The sequence below is a fragment of the Apostichopus japonicus genome, chromosome 2 (genome assembly GCF_037975245.1).
Source record: "Apostichopus japonicus isolate 1M-3 chromosome 2, ASM3797524v1, whole genome shotgun sequence".
NCBI lineage: Eukaryota > Metazoa > Echinodermata > Holothuroidea > Aspidochirotida > Stichopodidae > Apostichopus > Apostichopus japonicus.
In genome coordinates, this window is record NC_092562.1 from 30849231 (window position 1) to 30875877 (window position 26647).

The 26647-nt window shown below is 36.8% G+C and overlaps 1 protein-coding gene across 4 annotated transcripts in view; it reads right to left on the reverse strand.

The window, feature by feature from the left end:
• The window catches only part of LOC139955968 (uncharacterized), a 595985-nt gene that overhangs the window by 168779 nt on the left and 400559 nt on the right, over positions 1-26647 (reverse strand). The window contains exons 44-59 of one of the 4 annotated variants that reach the window (XM_071955176.1): positions 26367-26510; positions 24639-24905; positions 19069-19164; positions 17385-17469; positions 16042-16088; positions 14840-15027; positions 14305-14392; positions 13338-13414; positions 11592-11628; positions 10140-10237; positions 9348-9464; positions 8755-8912; positions 7637-7772; positions 6412-6561; positions 6055-6154; positions 1308-1384 (exon numbers count right to left, since the gene is read on the reverse strand). The exons of 2 other annotated variants lie outside the window; for them this stretch is intronic. In XM_071955176.1, the coding sequence (XP_071811277.1) occupies positions 1308-1384; positions 6055-6154; positions 6412-6561; positions 7637-7772; positions 8755-8912; positions 9348-9464; positions 10140-10237; positions 11592-11628; positions 13338-13414; positions 14305-14392; positions 14840-15027; positions 16042-16088; positions 17385-17469; positions 19069-19164; positions 24639-24905; positions 26367-26510 (1865 nt within the window). The remainder of the gene's footprint in view (positions 1-1307; positions 1385-6054; positions 6155-6411; positions 6562-7636; positions 7773-8754; positions 8913-9347; positions 9465-10139; positions 10238-11591; positions 11629-13337; positions 13415-14304; positions 14393-14839; positions 15028-16041; positions 16089-17384; positions 17470-19068; positions 19165-24638; positions 24906-26366; positions 26511-26647) is intronic. One more of the 4 variants, XM_071955173.1, reaches the window with a different exon arrangement.

Consider the following 26647-nt stretch of genomic DNA (forward strand, 5'->3'; position numbering starts at 1 on the left):
GAAAGGTAACAAGGTGGAAGAACTGAAATGCAACTACTGATGAACACTACAGGAAAGGTAACAAAGTGAAGGATTTTAAATACAACTATTGATGTCCACTGCAGGAAAGGTAACGAGGTGAAAGAGTTAAAATACAACTATTGCTGTACACTGCAGGAAAGGAAACAAGGTGAAAGAACTGAAATGCAACTACTGATGAACACTACAGGAAAGGTAACACAGTGAAGGATTTCAAATACAACTATTGATGTCCACTGCAGGAAAGGTAACAAGGTGAAAGAGTTAAAATACAACTATTGCTGTACACTGCAGGAAAGGTAACAAGGTGGAAGAACTGAAATGCAACTACCGATGAACACAACAGGAAAGGTAACACAGTGAAGGATTTCAAATACAACTATCAATGAAATGATTTAAAAAAAAAGTTAGACAGTCCATTTGATCATATGAGGTCCACCATATACTGGTGCTGTGGCCGCGTGGAAAAGGCGGTGGAATTTGAAGCAATGAGGCTTAGCAATCAGAAGTTTCAGACTTGATACCTGCCAGGTCATAGTAAGGAATTCTTTTCATCCAAGAGCAATCTAAGGTTTTCCCATCTGAAATGACTTTCTAAATTGAAAAGGATCCAAATTTGAATTAAAAATGTTGAATTGGAAGCCACCCGACTTGTAAGTTGTAATTCATCAGCCCTTGAGCCGTTCTCCCACATTTGTGGTCGTTTCAAATAAGCTTTGTAAAAATAGTTGCTGATTATTTATATTATTATATCTTATGCAAACAAATTACAATTCATGACATACTGCATCTAAAACCTTTGAGAATACAATAAGCCTGCTCAACGTGTTAATGATGAAACTTTTCTGTGGCATATGTCATTATTCCATGTTTATATAATAAAATGTTTACTGCAAAACTTAAACCAATTAAGTGACCAGTTACAACCTAAAGTATTAACACTTACTGTACACTACCTGCACATCTACACAAAACTTGCAGTAAACAGTAGGCCTATAGTAGGTATAGAGATACCCACACAATCATTGCCTGCTGAACTTTTAATTTACCATGGCAAACATTTGTCAAAGCTGCTACTAAACTATAACCTAAGCTAGCCACCTTATTTAATACCATTCAATAAAATTGTATTCCTAGTGAAACTTTCCAATAACTTACTATATATTGTCAATGTACTTTTCAGAACCTTAATGCTTCTGTTTTCAAAGGGTAATGTTTTATATTGTACAAGCAACCAAAAACTGCAAAGGTTTTTTCACTCCATTACCAAAGAAAATGAAGATACTCACATCCATCAATGAAGCATTGATGTAACGACTGTTCCTCTCTCCAACAGGCGTCTTCAAAACTGGTCTGTGTCCTTCAACTTGTAACATATGGAAAATAATGAGCAGGAATCAATAACTTTTGAATACTTTTAAGAAATTAAACTAAAAGCATCAAGATCTAATAAAGTATTTTCAGAGTATTGGACAGTCAGGTGGGGGGATTATAGCAATTTAATAAAATGTACCACTAATCATTGTGAACAGATTTTTATCAAATTTAATCATTTTCTGGGGCATATATTATGGAATAAAATAAGGTAGCTTGATATATTTTCTAATCAGTATCGTAACGTCAGATTGAAGCAAATTAAATTCAGTAACAGCTTAAAAAACTATTCAATAGAGAATTATGAAGTAGACTGGATTGGATTTGCATATTTTAATAGCTCATTAAAGCAAACAATCCCCACTTGAGTAATGGAGCTACTTACGAGGGAACGACTTACCTTCTGGACAAATTAATGCATTTACTTGTACCATTGGCGCTCAATTCACAAAAAAAAAATAATAACACCAACTAAACTGTAGCCTGCCAAGGGCAGCTGGTCTAGCCACTTCTATCTGGCCAGATCAAGTGCCTTGGCCTGGTCTTTCAATACCACCCAAAAACCCCGGCATGTGGGGAGGATGGGCGGGATCCAGAATGTAAGTTGTTCCCTCGTAAGTAGTCCCACTAATCCAGTGAGGATGACTTACGTTCTGGACAATTACTTATGTAGCTTCCCACTGAAACCAGTGGCGGCAGCTGGGAGACTAAAGGATGCCAGATCTACTGGACCTTCTGAACAACTGCAGTTAACCCACCATGTAGTCATTGGCTCGCCCTGGGTTCTGGGTCTGAGCGGGCGAATGAGACCACGGAGAAAGGCTGAGGAAATACGTGCTTCCTGGTGCAGGACGTCTCGTCAATAGGAGGAGATGGAAGTGTTATAGGACTTCCAGGCAGCTGCCTGTAGGATCTCATCCAGCCTTTATAGAGCGCCATGGACGTAGACATTACCCTCACATCATGCGCCCGCAGGGCGACGGGGTCCCCAGCACCAACCTCGCAATAATCTTGGTGATCCAGCGTGAGATCAAGGTCATGAGGAGTATGGCTTGCATGATATCATAATGAGTGATTTACATGAAGCCCCCAAGGGCTGCGTCCAGTGGAGGTACCACTTCAAAGCCGACTGGGCACCATACCTAATCCTCTGCAATGGAGGAAAATGTATCAATAGAAGATAGGAAGAAGTTCACCGCCTGGGTCTTCGACAGGAAGGACGGGTCTGAGACCAGAGGCACCCCATGCGGTTCAAATCTCAAGTGTCCTGGCATCACCGACAGCGTGTGGAGGGTGCTCCGACGTCGAGTCGATGCTGCTGTGAGAAGAAAAGCCTTCTTCATAGACAACTCAAACAGAGGACAGGAAGACATGGCTCAAAAGGGGGAGACGCCAGGTGGTCAATGACAGGACCAGGGACATAAGCTCTGGCCGCTTAACGCCATGGCATGGACCAGGAGATCCAGAGATCGAGCACTGGCAACTCCTTGAGGATAACACAAATAGCGGTCGGATAACCCCAAGGGGTATCGACCTGCTTCCCTTCCTCAAACATAGCAATTAGGCACCTGCCACATCCCCAATAGCTAGTAGTTGAAGGAACCTGCTGATCGACACACCATTTTTGGTACACTCAGAGTCTGAAATCGTACGAGCCAAAAGCGGAATGTTGCCTGCAGTGGGATGCCAACAAAGCAGCCTCCTCCGAAAGGAGGGCCTGACATCTTCCATGCAACCATGATTGTACTTGGCCAACAGATGAGAAACCTCTCCGCCTGCGTGTAGGGAAGGGGAGGCTGAGGTCTAGCCTTGTCCCCTGGGCCCAAATTCTGAGCCAGGCAGGCTGAGCTACGACGGGAAGATAGATACCAAAAGTTACATGTAGTTAATAGACCAAACGTCTGTAGACCTCCTCCAAGAAGACCTCCCCTGACGGTTTATCGTTTGGGCAGTCACTGTCCGGGGGAGTAAAGTCACTTCTTAGTGTCCCCTTATGGGGTGACTCTGGGAGAAGGTGGGAAGGGGCATGTTTATTCCTGTGAGAACAAAAGCTACCCATGACTGAAAAAGAGTCTGTGGGATGAATTTTAAGTTTCAGTTCCCTGATTGGAGGAGCAGTTGGATCCCTAGTTTTTTAGACCCTGATGGGGCGAGGTTGATTCAAGCGGCAGACAAGACACTATCTGGGAATGAGCAGAGTCCACCTGAGGGCCCTGGCAAAGGGCATCAACCGACTCATTAAAGGCTGTGAGGAGGAAACCAACGAGGAGTCCTCCGGCTGCCCCAAAGAGTGGTGAAGGGAGGAGAATTTCCGTCTCTGACGGAACTCACATCGGCTAGCCGATGACTCAGAAGAAGAGGACCTGTGCCTCCATTTTCTAGTCTTCTAGTGGGGGACAGGGACCTTTATTCGGCAAGCTTCTAGGAAGGATCCTTTCCTCTGGTAATGAGCAAGTGGCTGCTCTATTGGACTTTGATCGGTGACGTCCCCGGTAACGTCAGAGGTTGATGGGGGATTCACTGGCTTCCTCTCAAGCCGGTCCGATGTATTGGGCCCCTGATGCTGGCAATAAAACAGTCCCTTGTCAGGAAGGATCCACCTGGGCTGACGCAAGTGGCCACCATGAAATCAAGCCCACCTGATCTACCATCGACACAGGGGAACACCGCGACGCGATGCTCCTGTCGCTAGCATCAGCGAGTGTACTACTGGTAGAGGCGGGGGTTAGGGGTGGGGGGCAGGAGGTGAAGAAGGATTGGATCCAGACATTTCAGAAGGCAATTAAGATCACCCTGCACATGGACACCACATGCTTCGATCTGAAAGAACAAAACTACAAACATGATTAGACAATGGTAGTGACATACTACTTTAATGACAGGAGGCAAAAACCCTCAGAAAGCTGATGCAGAGGAGCAAGGGGGGCTGGACCAAGAGAACTCCCTAAGGTACCTGAGTGGATGTAGCAGTCCAGAACGAGAAGAGCAATTCAACAACTACATCTCTAGGAGCTTCCGTACAGGACAAATGGGCCAGAAACCACCGTGAAAAGTTCCGATGGACAAAACACACCCTCCCTCCCATTCTGAGGGGAGAGGCCAAGCAACTCCAGTGGAGTCTGCTAGATCTAGGGCCATCTTAGGGTAACTTCTGAATCAAAGCAAAACCCAGAGGGTCCAAGGATGAGGAAGAGACGGGCCCAATCTGTTGGAAGAAGGCATCCCAGCTCCACTGTGCCAGTGGGAAGAATAGAAGCAGGCTTGAAGGCCAAATGACAAAAAAATCATCAATACCTTCCCCATAAACATGTTGAGAACATTGCCAAATCTAATGGCCGTCATGATGGGATGTGAGCGTCTATTGTCTTTTAATTGAAATCAATAAAGCATGAACACAGCTCTACTGGCCCTCTCTCCGTAATATGCAGAGAATTCTTGGCCTACAGTAGCCTAGGCTTCAGAATCGTGCATCCTTGCAACTATCGTTACCACTATGCATTGAATCCCATGCCACAGGTTTATGAAAAAAAATTATTCCACACTTTTCATTTTAAATTAATATATTGCAAATTAGAAACAAAAATTACCAATACAGAGAACACCATCACTATCGTCTCGCTTAGCGGACAGAGTCGACCATGAGATTAAACTAGGTACAGCTTACCCTGCAAGTACTCATTGACTTTTTTTATTGTTAAAACATTACTTTTGCAGTGCAAATGAATACTGATAGCATATAATAGGCTACCGTATATAGCTGTGCACAAAACATGGTTAGGCCAAAATCTCGTTTTCGGAATGATCTCAGTCCCGTGCAAATGTTATGAACTCGGTCCATCTTTCTTGTTTTTTTATGAAGCGTGTGACTGGTTATACATACTACGAGCTTACTTTACAGTACTGTATATGGGAGTTATATGACTCCCCGTCCATGCCTGTTGCATGTTTAATTTTTTATCAAGCTTTATGGGGTTCGTTCTATTAGCAAGCTACCAGAGAGAGATAGAAAAAAAAGTACTGTTCTCTAGAACAGTTTTGATAGAATAAACTATTCTTTAAGAAAACAGATCCTATCAAAATAATCATACTGTAAAATGTTGATGAAGTTATTTGAAGCCTTAACTTTACTTTTGATCCAACTTGAATACACCCCCCCCCATCCTGATTTTGCTCGACCAGCAATAGCCCTGTATTATATTTGTATTATTTGTACATTTCCAGGCCATTGTGGGAGAAGTGAAAATCGGCAATAATGCCTGATTATTTCAAAGATTTAAAAAACATTTACAAAACTAAGTCACTCAAGAATGGTGTAATGGTAGATAAATCAGAATGCAAAAATGCATAGTGGTTTGGATGATGTAACATTCAGCTATTTTCTGCATGAATCTGACGTAATGTATAGTGAGGGTGTACAACATACTTAAACATACAGTGAAAAGCAGTGCGATGTGACAAACAATAAATTCACAATGACACAGGCTGTCCTGAAATGACCATTGATCTCAACAACAAGCTTCTTGTACTTAATGTGATAGATACATCTACATGCTAAATATGACATCAGTCCTTGTTGAAATATTGTGTCAAAAATGGTTTCACAATCTGACCCCTGGTGAACTCAAGTAATATCTAAACTGATTTCATGTAAATACCATTTACCTGGAAGAAATGTTGAACATTGATTTTGTGATTTGTTCTCCATGTTCTTTGCTGCATACATGTCAGATGAACTGGTTGTAACAGAGATTTCTTCCAATTTCTAATGCAATGAAAAAAACGAAAGGAGTGCATGTTTCTAATTATTATTTTTAACATATGGTGCAAATTATTTCTCTCATGACATGCTTAAGTTAGTGTTTAGAAATATCACTATAGAGCAAAAATGTCACAAAGCAGAAATTTAACTTGAAAATATCAAAGGGGAAATCAAGCAGCAAACAAAATCTGTTGTTCAAACTGACCAATTTTTAATTTATTAAATGGATTTTATCTTTGGAACATTAAACTATAAAATACCTTGAATTGCTCTGTTAAATATGTTTCGCCTGTCTCATCGTTAGTCCTTTTAAGGCTAGCAAGTGCCATTCCAAATGACTTTACTGTCATGGTGGTCCTTCCAATGCAAAAGTTCTTCACCAAAGTATCAAATATAAATTGGTATTGCTCCTGTAATATAACAAATAGAAAGAGAAATAAAAGGGGGATTACCCTGGAGGTTTAAATCAAGTATTCTACAACTCAAAACTGAAGCAGTAATTCACACACTAATTAACATACCAGTAATTTATTCTGTGGGAAAAACATAAGTGAAATTTTTGAACCACTGGGAATGTTTAAAGCATCACAGTTTATTCAAAAGACAACCAATGTACTAGTGGTCCTTAGTATTCCATTTATGAAGGAGATGAGGGCAACTCACAATGTAAATAACTGTTCAAAAAGTACAGTATTTAGCAATTCATATGATATTTTGAATGTAAGTTATTACAAATAATTGTGTTTTCATTTTCATTTCATCAGTGCTAGGCCATGTTAATGTTTCACTGTTTGAGAATTATACCTGGTGTTTTACATATATCCAGGATTCTGACCAATCAGAGTTTTTTTGGTTTGTTGCATCCTTGCAGGAGCAATAACATACTTTACCCATAAGAGTAGAGTTTGCTCTTGCTTCCTTTGGGGTCTAAGTGCTACTGTACCACAAGTTCAAGTAACACAATACAGTATAATGCTTACACTACTATGAAAACCCACTTGCTATCTGTTGAGAAAAATGTTTTTCTCCTTATTGCAGTGGATGGTCTCACCCTCATTGCATCAATCAGAACATTTACACAACAAATCTATTTTGAGGTTTCAATGATTTGGCTAATTAGATGTTAATACTTCATTTTCATTTATGTAGACCAGGATGGTGTCTATAGACCTATTCTGTCCCATTAGGCTATTCTTTTTACAGATCTGACTAATATTTTTTGGCTGAGATATTCATACAATAGACACATTTTTAACTGAGCTACATCAAGACATCCATATAAATATTTGTTATCATTTGTGTAATAGTATATAGGTTTCCATAGGTTTCCTTCTTTAAACAGCTCTAGTAGCATCAAGTGAAACTTATTTTGTAGTTATTTAACAACTGTAACATGTTCACAGAAGACATGAATATCATTGTTAATTTGTAAATTCTGTATCCTTTCATTGTATATATAAGGTAATACTGGCAAGACATGACTACCTTGACTTGTACAGACTGTCTCCTGCGCTGTCGCATTTCTGTCACAAACTTGTAGACATTAACCTTTCCTTCAGCCTGTGCCATATCTAACATGGCGTCAAGGGTGATGTAGGTTCCTGTTCGTCCAACTCCAGCACTAAATATGCAGAGAAAATAAATCATTCAAAAGCAGAATAATTCATCAAACTATAGAAACAGATAACATTATAATGATGGGAATCAAAACTTGCTCCCCAGTACCCATTGCTATGACAGGTTGGTTCCTGGGTACTCACAAGGCCTTTACTAAGTACATGCGTAAGCCTAAAGTTTCTATGTATAGGCTATGCAGTCCTCACTCATGTACATAGCATAAGACTGTAAAAACACAGCTCGTTTAACCTGAGAACTGATTACTGAGAACTGGCTACCAAGTCATATATTTATATTTACAGCTTACATGTTATGTACATGACGATATTTTTTAGTGATCAATGAAAAAGTGTTGTAACTTGCAAGTGTGCATCTTTATATGGCCTTCAAGTCTTACAGTGCAATGCCCCATTGAATTAATTATTCGTGAAACTGTGGTTTGTGTTATTGAAGAATTCCTTACAGCATTTGTTGGACTATATTTGTAGTGATTTGCTATAATTAAGCTATGGAAGATAATTTATAGTATATTTTGCAAACGAAGGTTTCCTACAAGAATGTTACAGCACTCATAGGGCACTGCAGTATCTGGGCTAGGCCTATCCTATTCTTTCATTGTGGTGCATTAAGGCTAGTGCTCCAGGTCTTTGCTATTTATAAATTAGTTGGAAAGTCTGTGGAGACTGTCTATGAACCCTTATTTTGATATGGTGATGTCTGTTGTGCATGCCATCATGGGTGAATCACATTTTGCTTGATGGTTCCAAGTTTTGAACAGTTCTGCTAAACTTTTCTGGGGACCATTCCACTGAATTTGACTGGGGGGGAAGTATACAAGATGCCTGACAATTATGGTAATATGCAACTGAAATACAAACTGATATAAAGATACTATCAATACTTCCTGAAGGCTATATATGCAATGTACAATGGTAATGCAAGGATATCGTGGTCCAGTAACCTTAATTCTGTTTCTTTCTTTTTACCTGCAATGGACGATGGTATTTGGGACTTTTTTCTGACTAGTATTATTCCTCACAATTTCCAGGAAAGCCAGAATTGGATCTAAGAATTCTGGAATTTTCATATCGCCCCAATCAGTGAAGTGAAAATGCTTAACTGTCCGGGATTCTCCTCCATGTTTCTAGGCAGGAAACAATTCAATCAAAATATTAGTTATATTGAGCTCTGAAATATAATATTAGGAATTACTAAACATATAAAGAAATCTCAAGAAAAGGCTGAGTCAATATCAACAATACGGATATCTCCATATGCTAGCAGTGTCATTGTGTGAAAATGCTAAAGAGTTAATTTTCTACTCTGCTTGGCTGCAGTGATGATGCAACACACACATATCTGTGTTTTGACCCAACATTTAACTTTTGCCTGTTTTGCACTGATCTTTAAACTTTATATTTGCTAGTTTTGTATAAATTTCTGTTAAACATATGCACACACACGCACACACACACGCACACTAATAAGCAACATACAGTTAGAGACCCATTTTAGGAACTCATATGACCATAAACTGCAGATAGCTAAATATCAGGAAGTGTATAAAAAATGAACTTACCAGAGCAATGGTAAACATTCTGTAATCATACTGGAAATGTTCCTCCAGTTTTTCACATTTGACGAGTAAACCCCCGTAAATTGATTCCTGGTCAGGCCAATACTTCAAACATACTTTCTGAGACGATTAAGAAGATGGGATTGAACATTTTAGTGAAAAGGAATAATTGCTGTGAGTGGTGCAGATTCATCCACAAGAGCCTTTTTTCAACAAAAAATATGATACACTTAAAGGCTACAGAGTGTGACCACAACACCTCTTCCCCACCACATCCCCTATCCCATGCAATGCACTTAGGGGTAAACATTGATCCTGATCTTAAACTTAACAATCATACTTCAAGGTTGATGGTTTATACAGGTTACCAGGTTTACCTCACTAACACCTGTTCTAATCTACAATGGACATTCAGCCCGCCCACCTATTGACATTAGTAAATTATGACCTTTGTGTCAGCATGGTAGTAAATCTATTGTTCAAATAGATTATACTTGCCTGCAGGAAAATGTGGCGGACCTACGTTTTCATAGCTATAGATCACATTATCCATGGACACATTAACTATATAACAAGATGCAGGCATACAGATTTATACTGTACGTTACATATAACATGGACATACATGAACCTTTTTCAAGATGCATGTAGATAGAGCTATATGTCACACTAAAGATGGATAAATTAACTGTTACAAGATGCTGGTATACGGACTTATAGGTTACATATAACATGGACATACATGAGCCTTTTACAAGATGCAGGTAGATTGTATGTAATTTTAATTTCTAATACCTTCTCTCCGTCAATTAGCGATGTCAGCATGACAATTGTAGCAACATTCTCTTGCCAGACCATTTGCCAGAAATCAACTAAAGAAGCTTCATTGGGACCTATTAATGTAGAACAGGTATAATTTTATCAAAATTTGTAATATTTCTGTGATTAACAAGGTCACTTAAAGACATACTTTCTGATGACAGTTTGACTTTAGTCATTTCAAGGTTAATGCAATTAAAGGCAATTAAACAATGATTTGATAACTTCATTACTTTTCAATTAATGCAAAACATTTAGAGAATGTTTTCATTTGGATTCAGAAAATCTGTGGTTAGGAGTTATAGTTCCTTGATGAATTTACTGTTCATATCAGAGAAATTAATTCTTGAAAGCTACTTGTGTATTGCTGCCTGCAATCTTAGTGTTGTTTCCAACCGTTGGTACATTGCCTACAAAATCGAAGAAAGAGTGAACGAGTAACTTTCTACCAGTAAGAGATTGCTAACAGTCAAATGTTGCAGGAGTTCTTACTTCTATATAGAGCTAGCTTTATCAGTTGTTTTACTTTTGTAATACATTTTGCAGAAGTTTCTACCAGGTGCCACAGTCAATGCTAATAAAATAAAATCACTGCTAGAAAGACTTTGCAGGAAATTGTTCAAGACAAAAGGTAGAGACTTGTTGACTTAATTGTTCATAGTACTTAACTAACAATAATGTAAAATGCTGTGATTTATGATACTGCATATATTTAGCTTTCCAATTGTAGCAGCTCTCACATGTTCATATTTAGCATTGATTTTATGAAGCCATGATCACAGACAAAACCATGATTTTTTTTATTCTAAATATTGCTGTAGGCTCTAGTGTCCACCTCATCGTCATCTCCATTGTTGGCCTCAATGTCAGCTCCAGTGTCAGCTCTTAGGCTCAGCTCTGCTCATTAAAATATTTAGTCTTTGATTTTAAGCCCTTAAATAATAATGTCAGGCGCTGGTGTTAGGCTCAAATGTTGTGCCCAGTGTCAAGCAGCCCAAATGTTGTATGCTCATTGAAATATTTAGGCTCTAGATTAAGTCCTGACACTTAAAAACATAAGTTAAGGTACAATCAAACCCTGAAATGGGGTTTACATGTCAGGGCCAAATCAACCCAGTCTATTTCGTTCAACCTCAATACGGTGTTAGTAAACCAGAAATACAAAACCCACAGAACACTCCACTCAAAAACACTGAAAAACAGCAATTTTTTATAGGACAAGAGAATAATGATTCCATTTGTAGATTTGAGCCTGGAACCTTACAGAAAACATCTTTTTTACTGAAATTTCAGAGGTCCAAATTATAATTGGGAAATGGAAAAGCAGAGCTGTTTATGTGTTAGTATTTTATTCAGTGCACCCTTACAATTTTGCACAAAAATTGTTAGTGACACCTTCACCACCCCAATGACCTTTTGGAAACATACCTTGTGTTGCAATGAACTTTTTTGGGGCTTTGTAACCCTGAGAAAGCGAAATCAGAAACTTTAATCAGTTACTTGAGTTTCCCGGTTGAAGTAGTAACGCTGCAACATCGTTCAGGTTTAACAGAGTCTAAGCATTTATGTGTCATCATAAAGATTGGCAATTAAATTTATAGTTCATATAAAAGTCTAATGTACAACAATTCTAACTAATATCTATTCATAAATAATTATTTTCTGTTGGCTGAAGTTGATTTCTTGGCAAACAGTTGGAAAAACTCCTGCATCTTTAGGCAACAACTTTATCCTCATAGCATTTTGTATAACAAAAGATATAAATTTTTCGACTTTTGTGAAATTTTGTTAATGCATCTGGCATCAGCAGAATGGATGATACCATCCAGGAAATTCTGCTGAGAACTGTATTTGTCTAACATATGTGAGAGTATCCATTATTTTAACTGTTTGGCTCCCCACAGCTCCTTTGGTTGAGGGTTGGACACCCTGCAAAAAGTTTCCAACCAATGTTAAACTTTTACTTATTATCGGTGCTCGTAATCACATTCATGTGCATGATATACTTATCGATTCAGAAAACGTTTGTTTTCACCTTTTATGTGACGATTTAAAGCTCTATGAGGTTAATATGTATTCCATTTGTATTCTTTCTAAGATTGACTTTTAGAGCTCGCCAGTGGGGAGCGTAATATACAGTATATCAATAACCTTTACTCTGTCATATGTGTCACCCTATCTCCCTCCATTGGGGTCACTACAAGGACAACCTAACTACTCCATGCTAAACACATATTTCATTTCAAATAAGATGCTTTTTGATGAAATGCTAAGTACAGGGAACCTTGGCAGCTGAGAAAACATTCAACTGAACCAGTTTTCAAGAATACATTCAACTAGAATATCATAATAGCATCACATTAGCAAATTAAGTTTTAGTGACATTTGGCAGATTCATGAAAACTTGACAAGGTCAGATTCAGTACTTATATCAAATACATGAGTCATTAATATAGTCTTAGGATAGGCCACATTGAATACTAAAATATGAGGCAGTGATATAGTGTGATATAGTGTGATTATGGATCACATTCAATATTTATCATATATGAGGCACTGATATGATGTGAGTATAGATCACATTCAATACTGACATCAATAAGAACATTGATATAGTCGAAGTATGGATCACATTCAACCTTACATTAATATGAAGCACTGATACAGTCTGCGGATGGATCACTTTAATATTTACATCAATATATGAGGCATTGATATAGTGTCAGTAGAGACCACATTCAATACTTACATCAATATGAAGCATTAATATACTGTGAGTATGGATCACATTCAATGTTTACATCAATATATCTTGCATTAATTAGTATAGTGTGATAATCCATCACTTTCAATACTTACATCAATATCTGATGAATTAATACAGTGTGAGTATGGATCACTTTCAATGCTTACATCAATATGAAGCATTGATATACTGTGAGTATGGATCACATTCCATACGTCAATATCTGATGAATTAATATAGTGTGAGTATGGATCATGTTCAATACTTACATCAATATATGAGGCATTATGTAGTGTGAGTATGGATCACATTTAATACTTACATCAATGTAGGAGGCATTGTGTAGTGTGAGTATGGATCTCATTCAACACTTACATCAATATATGAGGCATTGTGTAGCGTGAGTATGGATCACATTTAATACTTACATCAATGTAGGAGGCATTTATGTAGTCTGAGTGTGGACCATCAATTACTTGCTTCAGCATAACACGAGAATTGTCATCTGTGAATGGATAATTCAATGGAATTCAGTTCTGTTTAGCTTTTTCTTCACATGTACGAAACAGCTTTATGGTAGTAAGTACACATCATGGACACTTATGACCATTAAAGGAAAGAAAAAAATAATATCAACGGCGAAAAACATCGCAAAATTTGAGCAGAAGGGTCAGACTTCCAACATTTAGCAGAAATAGTGCATTCTGACAGTAAGAGAAGATATATATACTGCAAAGCATTTGTACTGATTACAATCTACGTAGTCACACATTGTCTTTCTTGCAATTTGCTTAGCTGTCCTAGTAGGGCAAATGTAGGAATTAATGTTAAACGATTCCTCAAATGACCTTTGACCTCCATATAAAAACAAATCAAGAAAGGGTACTCACCACTTTCATTATGCCTTAATCCTCCTTAATCATTATGCCTCTGATCTCCACAAAAAGACAGTGGGCCTTTAAATATTTAAGATTGATCCACTGCCAAGTATGAAGTTGTTTATAATACCCTTAGAGTCTTGTGACTACTTTTGCAGATTTTGACCAGTTGACCTCAAGTGACCTTTGATTCCAACCACTTTCAGGGAGGCTTTTGTACTCATTAAGTTTTCTGCATACCAAGTACAGAGCAGAGCATTATGTTTGGAATTCATAAAAATATTTCATTTAAGGTTAATAACTTTTTAAATTTCAAAATGAGTAGCCATATTATTCATTATTCAGCTGTGGGACAACACATTCAAAAACCAAAATTTTAATTTGGGCCACCGTGGACATCTCAAATCCCAAACTGAATGGTGTGAAATGTACTGACCTGAATTTAAAAATTATGCAAATGTTCTCATACTCCCAACAATTAAAATGATTATTAGCCAGAAGTCCTTATTCAACTTACATGGAAGGATGTTTAGGTAGCGATTCTTTGATTTGTTTTCTGGCTTTCCGGCTACAGTACACGGGTAGAGTTGATCTGTAGGCAATGTCTGGTGAAATAAATTCAATACAATAAAGATATTCAGTTTAATTGGTTACCACTGATAATTCAGCTTCTAAGTGGATGTACCCTCAGCAGCTTAGGGAAGACTTGCAAATATTGGCTTGCAAATATTGACTTGCAAATATTGACTTGCAAATATACACAACAAGCATACAAGAAATGGCTGTCATAGAATTCAGTCTTCGTGTGCATTCAAGTATGTGTGTAAGTTTAAGCCATTGGACTGGTTGTCTGCAAAGCACCCAGTTTCAAAGATTTGTCCTCTACAAAATCAGGTAGTATGTACACAGATCATATCTGATCAGTATAATCTTACACTAACCAGTAACTGCACATTAACAGATTACACTCCCAATTGTCACGTCAGAGGTCTCATCAAAATTTTAGATACAAGATTAAAGTTTTGAATGGGATTGTGTTAAAGTTTAAATACCTTAAATTCAGTAAAGAAATTATCTTTTCTGTTTTGTTTCTTCTGTTTGACATAGATAACCAAGTCCGATATCCTGATTAGCTTGTCATCAATATCCGCATATTCTCCCGGCTCCCCTACACTGCTATTACTGTCAGTCTCGTTGGGGTTATATCCTGGATTAGTCACAAATCTGCTGCTAATTAGTTCTTTGAAAGAGAGTATAACCACTTTGATCTGTAAATTTAGCTATAATTAACAGGTATGGAATTTAAATCAGAAATCTCTACAATAGTTCAACTTTGTGCTTCAAAAACTGAGCTGGCCATTTACTCAGCTTAACACAAACCATTGTTTGGGATTGTTAGGTGATTTAAACATATGCAAAATAATTATAATTTAAAAGACTGTAGTTGACTTCAAACATAGACATGATCATTCATACGAAATATTGCTCCTGCAAGAGAATAATTTTCATTACAAAAGTAAAGAGAAGATTCTTTCACTGATTTGTCACTGTACACAGCTTAAACAATTAATCAATCATAATACACAGTTTAGCATTTAACTAACTATTTCAAATCACATATTACATCGTTAGATTAATTTTAAAAGTTCATGGTGGGATCCTAAACTTGGTCAAACACACAAGGGCTAGATCATTATAGGAAAATTAAGTAACAATTATTTTTGGATATTTTTTAAATGATTCCTGAACAATTTTAGAGCTACTTGGTAATTAACATGTTGTAACTCTGTTACTGGGGAACTTGCATACTTTCAATATGTGGTCAAACAACTGAAGACTGACATTATTACATTAATAATTGCAATTCACTTCAAGGCTGCAAATATTTAGTATAGACCTAGTCATTATTTTTTGTACAGTTGTATCACACTCAAAGATTACTGGAAGATAAAGAAACAAACAAACCCATCAGAAGGATGCACCAAATGGACGCAAATGGAGTATATTACAACTTCATATCTGCGGGACACTACATTTTCTATACAAGAGCATATGATTAGGGACAACCAACCAGTTGCAACAACATTAATCTCTTGAGATTGACTGAGGTGTGGCTAAGTATGTGTGATTTATACCAAACAAGTAATGCCTTTTATAACACAACTCAAAATACAGCTTTGAAGTATGAAATATATTTTATTTACTTTGTACATTTGATATTGATAATACACAAACATCTTTATAACTTTCTCACCAGATGGTGTAAGATGGTAGCTTCTAGTTTTCTGTCTGTACAAACATCTGTAAACATAATATTGAACGAAAGCATTGTGATAATGAAATAACATGAAGTATTGCTTAAGCATGCTCTCTTTCTTGTTTTCTGAATTTTCTTAGTGTCTTGCATCTTTTAATAACTCTTCCCATCATCCAATTTGTTTGATCTATAGATACAAGTTGTATAATAGTATATGTTGCTATGGAAACTGCTGATCAGAATGACTGTTACATCAGCTATACCATACAGGGTGTAGGTGTTATGTGGAGGCAGGTGTTTAATGATTGAACCAGTTTTGTGATAGATATCTAGAACATGAAGCTTGTTTGAGGGTATTATACCAATAGAGTAGTGCACGTCTACCTGAGAAGTTAACTGTGGACCTATTGAGGTGACTTCTTTGGTGCGTTTTCATTCATCACTAGTTTTATAATTGTATGCTGAAGACATGGAAATAAACTATGGAATATTTAAAAATTTGGAGGATTTTAAGCAATTTAGACAATCATAATTGAACTGGAACCATTCCATGATGAGAACAGGATGGCATGTGGGTTGGTAAGTAACATGCTAATCATACCTCTTCTAGCTCAAACTGAAAATTGTCATGATATAGATAACTTTGTATGAGACATGATTGTTCAATCTATCAGCTATCATATCATATGGTGGGTATTTAATGTCAGTTGAAAACTTCATTTGATGCTCTAGTGACATTGGAAGGAGACAAATCTAGTGTGTAAGTCATTGTTGCTATTAATTGTGGTATGACTCCTACTTTGTATTTTCCTCTAACATTTTTATTCTCTGCTAAGAAAATCAAGTTTGTTCTCTGGCAATAGATGTGTAGAATCATTGCATTAACAACAAATTATAAAGATGATGTATTGTTAGTAAAAATAACTTCAGTAACTTAATGTAAAGAAATATGAGCGATGTTTTAATGATCCATGTCAAGGAGTATTTCTAGAGGCATTTAGACAAAAACAATATTTATAGATCCTATACTATACACAAATTCAACTCAACCATGAGAGTTATTGCTGCATACACTAACATAACACATAAACAAGAGAGAAATGAACTTGCTATGTGCTACTTAGGCTAAACCATGAAAATGCAAACAATGTATGTTGCTATATGGTAGTGCAACTAAGACATTTCTATGTGCCATAAGTTAACTTAGTTTAACTGTACTGCATGTTTCAAATAAATTAGGACCACTCTCATACTAATGTCATTTTTTAACTTCCAGAAGGAATCATGTAAAGTAGCTGTTACTAACTTTGAAAGCAAGAATTGATAAATAAAGTGCTCACCTTATCCAACATCCACAAAGTACTAAAAAAACAAGGATGAACATGATCACACTTAAGGGTACAGCTATAAAAGTCAGCAATGGAACTGTGGGGAAAAGAAAAGGTTGACAATATTTTTTAACTCATAACAAACAACTCTAAAAACTAATTGACTCTTAAACACACATACACAAAACGGTCACACAGTGGAACATATTTTTTCAAGGACAAGGGATGGATCATATAAAGCTACATAACAATTCCTACACACACCTTGAATGCAACACACCCACAAATAACAGGTTAATGAGCATGGTGAACACATGTTCACCATGCTCATTAACCTTTCTGTATTCTGTGCGTGTTTTTTGTCCCTTCTGTTACTGCTACTTGGCATTTTCCCTTTGAAGAAGATCCTGCTAGGATCTAAACGTCAGGCCAACTTACTTTTACACATTCTCCTACACAGGCTCTCTAGTGGATAAGCAGTTTGCTAACAGTTTTATTTTATTTATATTTTTATTTATATCTGTCTATTAAGTTTTCATTTGTCTATTTTCTCCACACCTTTCTGTCTTTGTCCTTTACAAGTTTATTCCCTACCCCTAATTTATTCCCTACCCCCTTCCCTTAATCCTCTCTTTGTCACTCCACTGTGTATCTCATACTTCTCCTCTTCCCCTGTTGGTTTCTTTCTTTCGTCTCTCCATCCCTTGTCTACTAATCCGATTACATCTATCTCTGTGTTCACCACTCTCATTAACCTCTCTGTATTCTGTGCATGTTTTTGTCCCTTATGTTACCGTTACTAGTCATTTAGCCTCTGAAGAAGGTCAGGCAAGGATCGAAACGTCAGGCCAACTTACTTCTACACATTCTTTTACACAGGCTCACTAGTTGATAAACAGTTTCCTAACAGTTTGCTGGCAGATTTATTTTTATTTTTATTTAAAGTGGAAAAGTATCGAAAATTCAGTTTCTTTTGTATGCAATAACACAGTGAGTTGCAATCCATTCATCAACTTAGAAAAATCAATTCTTCATTCTCTCGGACTACACCTGAAAGTAAAATTCACCTCCATTGATATACCATTTAAGCTGATTTGACTAACTTTAGATGTAAGATTGTCAGATTCTTGAGTTATATTATTTTTTCGTATTGATTTGGGCACAATTATAATGGCAAACATTCACTAATTTTATGCAATATAGAACGCAAATACCTTAAAAAGGAAGTTCTATTATGCACATTAAATGTTAAGTAATCATTCTATAAAACACTTTATAGTAAAATATATTTAAAGACAAACTAACTAAAGTAGATCATCTTGGGACTTTGCAGTACCATGCAGTCAGTGTATATGGAGAGGCTATTACCTACTTGTTCTTAACACTGATTGCTCACTTTCCTTAACTGCCAAGTAAGGAATCTGTCAGTCACATCCAGGCTAGCATTATCACTGTTACATTAGCATAGTCTGTTACATAAGTTTTCAGTCAAAGTGTGTTAGTAGCTCTTGCAGCTCTTAACTTGGTAATTGTTGGTATTCTTTGTTTACCTCTTCACTAGCTATGATTGACAGCAGTTTAGAATGATCAGGAACCATGTAAAGGTGATTAATTACCGCAAGAATGTGATTGACACTAAGATGTAATAAACAATGATGAAATAAACCACCCTTATCTTTATCTTATAAAAACATACCTGAGCGATTTTTAAATCTACTAACTGGACTGGCAGGAGTTGCTCCACTACCTATTGCTCCTGTTGTACCATCAGTAACTGGACTAGCTGATGTATCTGTAGATACAGATGAGACAGTAGTTACTCCAATAACTGTAAATCCTGCTGTACCGCCAGTAACTAGACTGGCTGGTGTATCAGTAGATACAGCTAAAACATGTGTTGTTACAATACCTGTTGTTCCTACTGTACCAGTAGTTGTACCAGTAGACGTAGCTGGGTTTAGTAAAAGAAAATTCTCTTTTGCAAAACACATATAAAATATTGTGCAAATTATTGTCAACTAGAACAACCAGGCCAGCTGTGTCTTAATATGTATTATGTGTCCGTGAATCTGGCAGAAAACTTGAGCACATGGAAATATAGTTTTCTTTTATATATAGCCACCCAATGGCATTGATAGCATATCAGATGCAATTATGAGTGTTGAATTTAATTTTACTGCTGGAGAAGATGCATTAGAAATATATAACACTTTGCAATGGGTGACTGCTGAAGATGAAACTTTGTGATTTTTGTGCCAGTAGAAAAAACATCACCAAGGAAAGGCATTTATTTAATACACAGGACCAAAAGGGGAATGAGCGGAATTTAACATGAGGTTTCACATGTGAGAGAATAGTGTGTTTCATGACCAAATTAATTGACATCTTCTTGGAGACAAAGATCTTTCTCTCAACAAGTTATCCATAATTGACAGGTTAGTGAAGCAGAGAACTTAAATGTAATAAAACTGTTTTTTTTTCTATTAAGCAAGTACTAGTAGGGTAGCTGACAAACAATCGCTTCAAGTGTGGCAGGCATTTTCAGTGGGTGAATTTTTAAATGTTTTCACTTGATAATATATAGATTTATTAATTACTGTACATATTACTGTCTATATATATATATATAAAATATCGATATAACACTTTACATGAAAGAATATCTGAGAGCACTTTATATGAGCAAAATAAAACCAAAAAATCAATGTCAAATAGAGAAACTAGTAAAAACAAGGCAAAACATTGTACATTTTAAAATTTAACATAAGGTCTCACACGTGACAGGATCATGTGTGGGTTCATTAATGAACAAATTCATTGACATCGTCTTGTGGAAGAGGACCCCTCTCTCAAGAAAGCTATCCATATTGGCCACGCTAGTGAAGCAAAGAACTTAAAATACTAATAGGGCAGCTCACAAACCAAAGAATTGTTCGAATTTAGAGTGGCAGGCATTTTTTTCCTTTTTTTTTTTGTTGGGTTAAATTTGAAGATGTTTTCACTGGATAATAATAAAAAAAATAACGGTTTGGGAGATTAAAGTGTTCATCTATAGGGAAGCCATCTTAAATGTAGCGTTTTATATATTAACTTTTCAACATGGCAAAAAAGAAGCAACCAAGAAATCAGATCGTTACTACAGCTTTGAGCATACGGGACTGGTCTCAACAGAGACCTGTCTTTCATGAGGGAAGCAGGTCACTTCGCCCAACAACCATTTCGCCCAACTGCCATTTCGCCCAACCTTACCATTTCGCCCAACCAGCCTGGTCATTTCGCCCAACCAGCCTGGTCATTTCGCCCAACCAGCCTGGTCACTTCGCCAAACCATCATAGTCATTTCGCCCAACCAGCATGGTCATTTCGCCCAACCATGTTGGTCATTTCGCCCAACCTTATTTTTACTAATATTCAGTCAGAATAATATAACCGTTTCTATTCCACTAGTTCAATGTGATTTATTTTGGGTTAGGTTACTTCGTAATAGGTAAATAAAGTGAGGTCAGTGAGCAGTTATTTCGGGTATAATGGGAGGATTACACTACTTTAGGCGTTTACGCATACAATGGAAGTTATATTATTATACAAACAAAGGGGAATCGGTGTGGAATAATATAACCGTTTCTATTTCACTAGTCACTGTCAATTATTGATGACATTGCATTTGTGAGTCAGTAATCCGCAGTTATTGCTCTGCTGAGCCAAGCTTTAATCCGGTCAACCAGACGTTTATCGGAGGCCTATTGTTCGTGGTTTATAATTCCACAGCTATTGTTCTGCTTGATGACCTCGGTCAAGCGTTTATCAAGTCCGCCAGGCATTAATCAAGGGTATTGTTCACAGCAATTATGTGTTTATCTAGTTCTACATAGTGTTAATCTAATGTTATACAAACACAGGGGAATCGGTCTTCATAAAAACCTGATCCATCCTACTGACTAACAATTCACGAACGTTTCCTTATTCAATTGAATAATATATATATATATATATATATATATATATATATATATATATATATATATATATATATATATATATATTTATATATATATATATATATATATATATATATATATATATATATATATATATATATATATATTTTTATAATGAACCACGACTTCAAGTTTCCTTAATACTCGGTTCTTGTCCCGTAACATTAACAATTCCCAAACGTTTACCATCAAACCTAACCCCTAAAACACTGATCCATCCTCAAGGTTCCTTAATATTCGGTTCGTTTCCTGTAACGTTAAAAATTCCAGAACGTTTCCTTACTAAAGTTATACAAAGTAAAGGACTTCAAGTTTCCTTAATATTCCTTAATATCCGAACGTTTACTGCCAAACCTAACCCCTAACACACTGATCCATCCTCAAGTTTCCTTAATATTCGGTTTGTATCCTGTAACGTTAACAATTCCCGAACGTTTCCTTTTGAAGTATCATATTTAATCAAGGTTGGGCGAAATGACCAGTTTGGTTGGGCGAAATGGCAGTTGTGCGAAATGGTTGTTGGGCGAAGTGACTAGAAAGCTTCATGAGCACCCATGGGAGAATCCCAGGCGAGGTGCAGGGTCTTAGTTGTGAAACTGGTCATGAAGTAGAATTTTTCTAGTGTGTTGATAGTAATTAATTTAATATAGCAATTAAATGCTTTACATGAAAGAATATTTGAAAGCACTTCACATAAGAAAGATAAAACCAATAAATCAATCAATAAAATAAAGTATTAACTAAGATCTATGAAGTTAAGACAAATAAAAACAAAATTAGTTAATAAAGTATGATGAAAATATGAGTATTGAGTTGGGATTAATCACAATCAAAGGTAATCACATGGCTGATTAAGGGCCTGGGCATTCGAGAGAAAAATGCACCCACTACAATGTCATGTCAACAGTTCACTCAAGTAGGTTGGCCCCTCGCCATGTAGAATTTTAACAACAAAGCATAAATCTTGAAAATGATTTGCTGTTTAGCTGGCAGGCATGTATTACACTCAATGCTGGAAGTAATTGGATCATGTTTCCTGGGTTTTGTGACTAATCGAGCAGATGAATTCTGAATGGCTTAAAGTTTGTGGATTTCACAGGATGGGTGGACGAACAGTACTCTATTGTAGTTATCTAAATGAGAAGTAACAACTGAATGGATTTATTATGCTGGAACTATTTTGAAGAGAAGAAAGAACATTGTACACTTTTCACTACTTATACCAATAGGCACTATTGCTCCTTGCTATATTAAAGTGTTGTATGGCATCACCAAATATCATAATATAACATGTGTAACAGCTACTAAACAACAACTGTATTCCAAGTTGGATATAATCTGATTTCTGGTTGTGGAGTTATTGCAATTAAACATTTGAATCCCTTCCCCCCCCTCCCCCAAAAAAAAGAGTTTGCGCCTAAATGGTTCGAAACATATTTGGTTCATACAAAGAACATGGCTCAAAAATATATTTGCCCCCAAAATATTGAACCCCCAAAACTGTTGGCTAATATGGTCCCAAAAATATTTGGCCCAACAAACTCAAAGATGTCCCAAAATGCATTTGATGTGGAAATAAAATTTAGGCACACCCTGCCGATAAAGGGCTCGGAGGTTTTTTGAGCCCAGATGGTCCCAAAAAAGTTAGACCTACATGTACCATGCAGGCTTTCATGTAATATTCATAATGTCTGTACCAAACACAATAAGGCACACCTTCTCACTATTGTACAACAACATAGCATCTTTAATAGAAAAATATACATCACTCCATTGTTGAGTTATTGCGGACCCAAGCAAGTGTCACCGTCGCACGCACACATACACACGTATGCATACTAACCTGACCATATAGGTTCCTTTGTTTCCAGCAAGGCACCAAAAAGGAACTAAAATATTAGCTGTGCAAGGCAATTTTTATACTAGTATTTTAAAAGGATCAACATGAAGTGATTGTAGAAAATAAAAAATAGCTTCGACTTGCATTCCAGAGAAAGAAAGAGTGTTGAAGAAGTACTTCAAATCACCTTCCTGTTAAGTCATTCTGGAACAAGAAGTATGCAATAAAACCGAAGCATACAGGCTACACCTACTGTCTTCATCCCTATGAAGGAAAACAACAAAATGTTTAGTTTACAGGGAGTCAATTGCATTACCCATTACTTTCACATAATGAATAGCAAAGGTTTCTTGTTTGTTTTCTGCTTCTCTGTTAGGTATGTTAATAGACACAAGTCTTAAACAAGTTGTACATCAGAGCTGTTAATTTCAAACATTTTTGTAGGTTAGGATCTAGTAGTACCTTATTTCTTTGTCTGGATTGTTTCATCCACGAAGGAAATGTTGACATTTTTATTCAAAATTTTGTATTTGTATCTCAAAAGCTAGCAATTGTCACAAGTATAAGCTATGTAATACATTTGGCCATATATCATACCGGCCTTCTTTGGCTTCAAATACAGCTTGTATCAATCCGTTTCCTCCCTCTATGATGGTAACTACCTTCACCAAACACATGTGAAGACTTAGATGGCTACAAAAGGCTATAGTGCTGACATATAGACAAAGTGCAAATGGTTTAGATCTGGCCATGCAATTACACTTTAACAATTTTAAGACAAACAGTTAAAACTTCTATATCATTCTCAATAAAAATCAATACGATTGTTTATAATAAGGTTGATATATATTATTTACCTACTGCTGCAATTGTGGTGTCTTCCTTGTCAGAGCATGCCATCACCATCACTTGTTACACGAAAGCAATGCCTGGTAAATGCAATCATTGCTCTGAGTCCAAGATCCAGATTTCTGATAGTGACTCTAATCTTGTAAATCCAGTGTGGTACTGGAACAGTCTCCATGTTGTCTTCTATCTGGCAGTTCAGTTCTCTGAGTGTTAAGGTCTTTTCTTTCTGTGTTACTCTCACTAGTTCTCTGTGTTACACTCACTAGAATTACCCTGAATTCATGTTTCTGGCTGTATACCAGAAATTAATAAAACTCTTACCTCGGTAGGATGATTTCTTTCTCTCAGTGTCACAAATAGCTCCTCCTTGGTGCCTCTCACTATTATTCATCAAGAAAATCTGGCTGTCGATAAGTCAACTGATGAAACTCTTACCTTGACACATTATTCTCTGCCTCTGAGTGCTGCTAGGAGCTTCTCCTATGAACTCAAAAAGAACATCTCACCATCATCTACGACCTGTAAACTGCTGAAATTCTAAAAATTCTGAAATTCTAAAAATTCTTTATTAATACTAACCATTAGGCATTAGCAAGATGGTTTCCGTAAGGTTAGTACCACTGACGGAGCAAGTCACTTGCATGGCTGTCTCTAATGTTATTTCCACTACCTTTGTTTGTTTATAACTTCTTGCATCTTCATCAGCAGTAAGTAATGTACCATTAGGACTCAGTACCAAGTCACTCTCTGCTACCAGAGGGTTCCTAATAACAGTACAGGTGACGTTAGCTGCTTGTCCAGAGTTTACTCTGACATAAGTTAGGATGATGTTCCCTGCACCATTGTCTGGAATAAAGAAATTATTTCTGTGAAAATGTTTTCTTATGGTGTCATCACTATGCTTAAATACCAGGCGACATGCAGCAGTGACTGTGGTCTAGCTATTTCATATTGAATACTTACAGGACCAAAAATATCACATGTGTTTTCCTAAATTTTGCTACAAAAACAATATTTTTATCAATTATTACCCAATTGTTCTTGTGATGCCACAGGTAGGGGAGGGAGGAGGTGGGAGGGCACAAGCTCCATCAAAATTAAGTTCTGTACAATAGAGTATCCAAAATTTTGAGAAGCAAGGAAAAACAGCTCTCTTGCACCAGGCTATCAACAGAGCAGTTATTGTACGGGATGCTGCTACATTTCACAAAATTATAAATAGGACGTGTGCAAAATATTTTAAATAGTTATGTACAAATGATACAACTTATCACAGCAATCGATAAATGTTGCATGGAAATTGGCTAGACAGGTTCTGACAGGGGAAGTAAAAAACAAATGATGTTACTGTTTGTTTACTTTCTCTGCACTGGGACTCTGGTCTGTCAAACAAACCATACCAAGATGCTATGCACATTACAGTATGTATGGTATGTGTAAACGTGTATAGTGTTAATATACACACTTTACTGATAAGATTTTTACTGTTTATAACATACAGTTCAGTGCTGGAACACATGGGGGGAGGGACAGCAATTCAAGTACACATGTTAAACCAGAGACAAGCGCAGACAAGGATGTATTTGGTCGAATAGTGACAGAGTAGATATGCTTACAAGTTAGCATAGCCAAAGTTAGGCCTAAGTTAGGCTTAGTTTGCAGTAGACTAGATAGTCAATATCAAAGACTGTTACTCAATGCCAGTTGAAATTTGTGAAGGATCCTCAGCCCTAGTATCGTGCATACAGAGCTTAAAATCCGCTGACCAAACTGCATTTTCTTGATGTACAATTTGTTGCAGATGGCACATGTTACTTTTCTTAACAATGGCAGCATCTTTTTGGTAGGCTACACTCTCGTCAGGGATATACTACCCCTGTGACATCAGGATATGAAGGCAAGCTTGAGTTCTCATATTTGACATGTTAGATTTGGACATAGATAGGATTTATACCGCAAGTAAAAAACAAATCTATTACGAGTAGCTTGACCTTAAACATTATTCCATTTAATTATAGTATTTGAAATATAATTTTTCTATAATTGTCTTAACATACATCAATATATCCAGTACCCTCACAGTAGAAGTTTAAAACAGAAGTATCATATTTTTCAGTAACTTTTCATAGACAAGAGCACTATATCATCATACAGGTCAATACATAAACTACATACTACCATAAACCGGGGTATGAAAGTAACATACCCCTTCACACCACTGTTCCCATTTTTATGTTACTAAGATAAATGAAGATCATTGCTGGCATGTTATCTATCAAGCAGTAATCATCTGCTTGTACTAGTTACCTTGATTACACGCTATCCCAGTCCAGGGTACAGCACACCCATTGGCACAGTTAGCTTCAACTTCACTGCATGCATCCTCTCCACCAGAACAGGAGCAGGTTAGGTTGCAGAAGTCACCATAATAACCAACAGGACATGGGCCATCTACCAGTAATAGAATTAGCAGTGATATACTTGAAGTAGTTATGAAAGTTATGGCAATCACTGGTAGCACCAACAGGACAATTAGCTGGCACTAACAGAATTAGAAACAACTAACCTGAAATGATATTTTACCAGCT